Here is a 6,379-nt window from a genome sequence, read left to right as displayed (position 1 = left end):
TCTTTACTTCACTACTGTGACGTGGATTGTTCAAAGTCGGATCTATTCACAGCCCGTTGGAAAATTGTGCGACCTATGAACTTCGACATATAACACGGATCGCTTGATTGTGGCATCTTCGCAATCAAACTACTGGAACACCAGGTGACTGGTGCTGATCCATTTGTAATCACTCAGGAGAAGATGAGTGAATATAGGATGCAATTAGCATGTCAACTATGAGCAAACACTCTATATTTTTTATATGTATAGAACATGTATTTTTTTATTGTATTTTTTATGTATGTAAAAACATTCATTTTTTTATATATATATATGTAAAAAGATTCATTTTTTTTATATAAGTAAAAACATTCATTTTTTTTATGTATGTAAAAACATTCATTTATTTTTTATGTATGTAAAAACATTCATTTATTTTTTATGTATGTAAAAATATTCATTTATTTTTTATGTATGTAAAAACATTCATTTATTTTTTATGTATATAAAAACATTCATTGTATAATTGAACATATATTTTTTATGAAAGTTCAAAGTTCAATATCATAATTTTATCAGAACATGCATTTTTTATGTATAATGGAGCTACTGCTCTTTTCATTGTATAATTGAACATGTATTTTTTATGTAAGTTCAAAATTCAAAGTTCAATATTAGAATTTTATCAGAACATGCATAATTGGGCTTAGAACATTATATGGTTCAAAGTTCAAAGTTCAAAGATTGAGAGAGCGAGATTAAGAGAGTGAGAGATTTTTAACTATATGACAAACACTTTGGCATATAAGTACCATACATCACATGTATAAGCAATAAAAGTTGATGAACCGGGTAAAATTGCATTAAAACACCCCACGATCATCTAGACGATAAAACAAACTCTTTGCTATATCGCTTACCAGCGCTCTTAGAGTTAAACGATTGTTTAGCTTTACTATACGATTGTCTAGACAAATCTAAACGATCGTTTAGTTATTAGTGCACGATCGTGTACCTTTACTAAGTGATGAAGCCTGAAGTACACGATCATTTAGCGCGCTCCGCACAACGCTTGCCTTCCGCGATCGTCTAAGCGACTACGATGTCGCGAAGCACCATCGCCTAAGCGATGAAGCTTGCTAACTACGCGATCGTCTAGCACGCGCCTTCTACTAAACGACGAGCATCACATGCTCCCACTACAATTCACCTACTCCACGCCTACGCGATCACGCAACCACACGACACGTGATATGGTAAACAATTTACCCCATCTGAAATGTTCAAAGAAGCGAGATTGTGCGAGAGTGCGAGATTCATGGAGAGCGAGATGTTCGAGAGAGCGAGATGTGAGAAAGAGTGAGATTGAGAGAATATGAAGTTTATCATTTTTTACAAGTATGAAGATTGAGAGAGTATATGAAGTTATTGTTTTTGTTTACAAGTATGAAGATTGAGAGAGTATGAAGTTATCCATTTTTGTTACGAGTATGAAGATGAGAGAGTATGAATTATTGTATTATATAAATACTCACAGCTTGTTATTGTTTTTTGTTTACAAGATGAAAGTGAAAGTATGAAGTGGTACAAGTATGAAGTATGAAAAAGTATGAAGTATGTTACAGTATAAAAGTATGAGTATGTTAACAGCATGACGTATGAAAAATGATCAATGTATATTTAACTAACTGGATGAGGGTGTTTGTGTCTCAGTCTCTGGCATTTTCCATGTCGCACGGTTGTAAGCGGTTCAGTACAATTTTGTGGTTATGCCTATAATTCCACATCGACCACATTTTATTTGTCTGCGAAAATTCTCTCTAGATGGTATTCTTCTCACTCTCTATCGTCCGGCTTGTGGCATAAACTTCGGAGGAGATAATCTTTTCTACGTATCCAGAAGGTCTTTTCCATTCAGATATGTGGCCAAGTGAATTTATAGGCTCCGCATACGCAGTCATTAGAAATCACTGTATAAATCAATTGCAAAGATGTGGATGGGTATATTTCTTTCCTTGGCAGCACACAATTGCATGGGAACACGGGAATACATGTGAGTTCGAATTCCTTAACGTGGCATCCTTCGTGTGAAGTTGACATACCGTTATCCATTCATATATCTCGCACGTGTACCCGATAACAATCAATAAGCTCCACCCGATATCGTCTGCCCTTATCAGCTTCACTTGCCAATCGGGGTTCACAGTAGTCAGAGTGCAATGTCGTTCGAGATGCCCAGTAATTCCTACGTTCATAGAACCACGATTGGAACATTTCTCTAACATGTTCAATCAAGCATACTATGGGCATTAGTCGATACTCTTTAGTTAAGGAATCTAAACACTCTGCACTGTTGGATGTCATGTTATCATATTTTCATTCTATTTGGTAAACCCATGCCCACCTTTGAAGACCGATGTCTTCCAAATATTTCGTGACAGCACCGTCTCTAAAACTGCGGAGTTCGTCTAATTTTGTTTGGAACTCTGTCATGCGAAATGTCTTTGTTGCATCTCTAAATATCCCAACAACCGTGTTATCCGTAAAGTTTGTAACCAGATTCTGTTCTATATACCATGTGCACAATCCATGAAATGTTGTGGGAAAAATTGCATAAATAATATTACCGATAGATACTATCCAATCAGACACAAACACCAGATTATCGGGTTCTCCGATACTGCATTTCAAGTTTGACATAAACCATTTCCATGATCGATCAGTTTCATTGTCCAATATTGCATATGTTAGTGAATATAATTGATTGTTCTCGTCCATAGAAACCGCAACCAACATAGTGTCTTCGTATTTTCCTTTCAAGTGTGACCTATCAACAATAATAAGGCCGACAACTTGCAAAACCTCTAATACAAGACCTTAATGTCATAAACATATACTTGAAATGCACATCATCTTCAAGTTCGATCTCAAAAACTGTACCCGGATTCTTTATTTTTAGCGCTTCTCCATAAGCATGTAGTATGGAGTATGAGTATTCTGGAGTACCTCTAGTGAGATCATACACAGTTTTCCTTGCATGCCACGCTTTATCATAACTTATGTTCACACCATAATCTCTCCTCATATCCTCAACAATATGACAAGGTTTATAAATACATCCTATGCCTGTGAACTTATCTTTGATGAGCTGACCAACAACCGTAGCAGTTGTTTGTTTATGGTCGTGATTCAAAATTCCTATAGAACATGTGTGCAAACAGCAGTACTTTGTGATCTTGAATATACCAGACTCTTCCATTTTGACTGCACGAAGGCTTCACTTACATGTCTCCCCAATGCATTTGACAGTGAACAAAGATTTGGTTGATTTCCTGACCTTAAATTCAAAATTTTTGTTGATAGACGAATAGATAATCTCATTTTCAAGTCCTTTTTGCTCAAAATAGTTAACCAACTTCAATGTCCTCTGTCCCAGATGAAGAGGTGCCAGGCATAATCAACTCTGTCCTATGACTTGAAGACACAAATGGTGGAACCACTGAAGCTGCTGTAGAACGACGTACATCTCCATGATCACGATCCATTTCATTCAATCCTGCTGGTTGCTCATTCACATCCACATCCACTGAAGGACCACAATCCATATAATCGAATGTTGATGGTACAATGTTGATAGACAATGGAATATCAATGTTGGTAGACAATGGAATATCATCCTCTTCTTGACAAAACTGATATGATTCATTGTATTGTCTGTCCGCAGCCGTATCATCATAACTCACATTTCCAAACCCCATTCCAACCCTTTCGTCCTGTTTAGACTTCAATGTTACAGCTATCTGAAGTCTACTAAGCTCTTCTCGTAAAAGAAGGAAGTGAACATCATCATCATCCATTATCCATTGTGGAGGGGCTTCAAATTCAAGATTATATTTAACTTTCAGGATAAGATCAAACTCTGAAGAACTGACTTTTGTAGCCCTGTAAATGTGAGATTTAAGTTCTTCATAATTCAATGTATAAGCACAATGATTCCTTTCAATTGTCTTCAATGTACGAACTTTCATTCTCATCCCAATCACCTCCAAATCGAATAAATATACACTTTTCTGTCATCCTACAAAGCAAGAGAACATTTGTCATTAAGCTGTACAAGCAATTGAAGTGTACTCTCGCTCTCTCTCAAAATCTCGCTCTCTCAAAATCTCGTTCTCTCTCGTAATCTCGCTCTCTATCTTACTCTTCCTCTTTCTTACTCTCTCCCAATACAAAATTTCGTAATGTTGCATTTCCAGAAATAACACATCGAAAATAATTAAACAGACTCAAAATAATTCACCTTTCTGAAAAAGCTATTCCTTTCTGAGAAAGTCTCATCTTGGAAATCCTCGTTCGAAAAATCTCCATTCAACAAAACACCATCGAAAACTAGAGAAGTAATCACCTTTGAAATGGAGTTTAAAGTTTAAAGAAATCACCATTGTATTGTGTTTAGGTATTATTGATTTAATTTGAGGCTTCCGTCGTGAAAATTGTCAAATCAACAGTACACTGACGAGCAATCACATCAAACCAGGGAATTTCAAGAAGAGCGAGAGTGTTTAATCAGACGAGAGCGAGATTTACCTCGTGAGGCTGGTGTAAGGGCAATTTACGTAATTTGGTATGACGATGATATCAGCAGAGGGTCAATTAACATTATTTTTTAAAAATTGGTCATTTGACATTTTGGGCCCAATTTTTGGGTCATCCGTACAAATTTCCCAAAAAAAGAGAGAGAGAAAGGAAGAGAAAGAGTTTTGTTCTTTGTTCAATGAAAAAGATTGAAAATCCCAATTATAACCAAATTGAACTAAATCAGACCCAAGATGGATAGTTTGATTCAAAAGTTGAATCTGAAACAACTCCCGTTTTTGCTATCTAGCAATATTAAAAAATCAAACTTTTCAGTTTGGTCCATGGTTCGACCCAAAAGTGGATCGAACCAAACCGTGCACACTACTACTTATATGGTAGTTGTTTTTGGAGTCATAGTCCCTTAGAGAGCTTCACTTGCAAGTCTTCCTTTAGGATCTCTTATTAAAACCCTTTCCTGTCATTGAGTCAATTTTTTATGTTTTGTGGAGGTTTAGGATTCAAAAAAAAAAGTTAAAGTTATTTTCTTGGCAAGTTCTACTCGACCATGTGATCATGATGGATAGGTTCTCGAGAAATATGCCCTCGTTGATGGGTTCTTTCTATTGTATCATTTGTCAGAAAGCGGTGAAAAACATGGATCTCCTTCTCTGGGAGTGTCAGTTTGCGAGATTGGTGTGAAATTATTTTTTCAAGAGTTTGAGTGTGTTTGCTCGCCAAAAGTATATTCGTTTGATGACCAAAGAGTTCCTCCTCCATCTGCCTTTCAAAGAGAAAGGTCGGCTCGCAAGGGTGTGTGCTTTGTTGTGGGATCTTTGGAAGAAGAGGAACAATAAAGTGTTTTGAGGTGCAGATAAGGATTCTTGTGAGGTTCCATGTTTCTCTTTGGGCTTTGGTTTCGAAGACTTTTTGTAATTATTCTCTAGGCAATATCTTACTTAGTTGGTAACCCTTTCTCTAGTGGAGTTTTGTAATTATTCTCTAGGCAATATCATGTAGACTTGATTTTTCTATATCCTTATATTTTTTTCATTTTTTTCTCAATGAAAGTAGTTGTTTCAAATGGTAGTTATTTTTATTTTTTTTCAAGATATTTAAATTTAAATTTAAATTAATATCAATTATTTTGTCAAGAAAAATAATATAAGGTATATTAATTTAAAATAAATTTAAATTCATAAAAACAAATATGTTATATAAATTCAAATTATATTAAATTAATCAATAGTCCTAAGAACTTTTTTGGAATATTATGTAAATTAAAGTCATATATCCAAGTACTCTAAGATATTTGCAAAAGCGTTCCTACAAAATAAACATGTTTATTTAAAGACGCTGGACAAATGAAATTCATGGCATCTACCAACGAATCCATTTTCTTTTTTCTACATAATCAATCTTCTCATGTACGATTAACTTCTTATAGTGACCTTTTTGAGTGAATATATTTCTATGGAAAAATGGAACATCTTGTCAAAGTGTTTGCTAATTATTTTTCGACTATCTTACGGGTCATCTAAAGATGGCAATCAGCATGCAAAGTTGAGCTCTACTTTTTCCGTGGGGTACTAAAAATAACAGAAACAAGTACTTCCATAATAAAAATAGTTTCCTGATGGATGATATATGTACCTGGGCCGAGAATTATGTCAGGGTAGAGAGAGCCAGCAACAGAAAGAGGAAAACCCATGAGCAGAGGAGAGAACACAAGAACAAAGGTTGGTATCCCCATCAGCTCTCTACAAAATTTCAACCTCCTAAATACCGGACTATCAGATGACTTAGAAGTTAGCAACATTAT

The 6,379-nt window shown here is 35.4% G+C and overlaps 1 protein-coding gene across 1 annotated transcript; it reads right to left on the bottom strand.

Annotated features, from left to right (window-relative positions):
* Positions 1-2,108: 2,108 nt before the first annotated feature.
* On the bottom strand, positions 2,109-6,348 carry LOC120091048. The gene is made up of 2 exons (XM_039048852.1): positions 6,211-6,348; positions 2,109-4,060 (listed from the first exon to the last, which is right to left on the bottom strand). The coding sequence occupies exon 2, from the start codon at positions 4,014-4,016 to the stop codon at positions 3,390-3,392; it is 627 nt and encodes a 208-aa protein (XP_038904780.1). The 5' UTR covers positions 4,017-4,060; positions 6,211-6,348; the 3' UTR covers positions 2,109-3,389.
* Between the last annotated feature and the right edge of the window lie 31 nt (positions 6,349-6,379).

Source organism: Benincasa hispida, chromosome 11 (genome assembly GCF_009727055.1).
Source record: "Benincasa hispida cultivar B227 chromosome 11, ASM972705v1, whole genome shotgun sequence".
Classification (NCBI taxonomy): Eukaryota; Viridiplantae; Streptophyta; class Magnoliopsida; order Cucurbitales; family Cucurbitaceae; genus Benincasa; species Benincasa hispida.
This window is presented reverse-complemented; position numbering and strand designations above follow the sequence as displayed.

What these genes read in the sequence shown, in the direction of transcription:
- LOC120091048 (XM_039048852.1), bottom strand. Translation starts at nt 4,016, where the DNA reads ATGAGAATGAAAGTTCGTACATTGAAGACAATTGAAAGGAATCATTGT.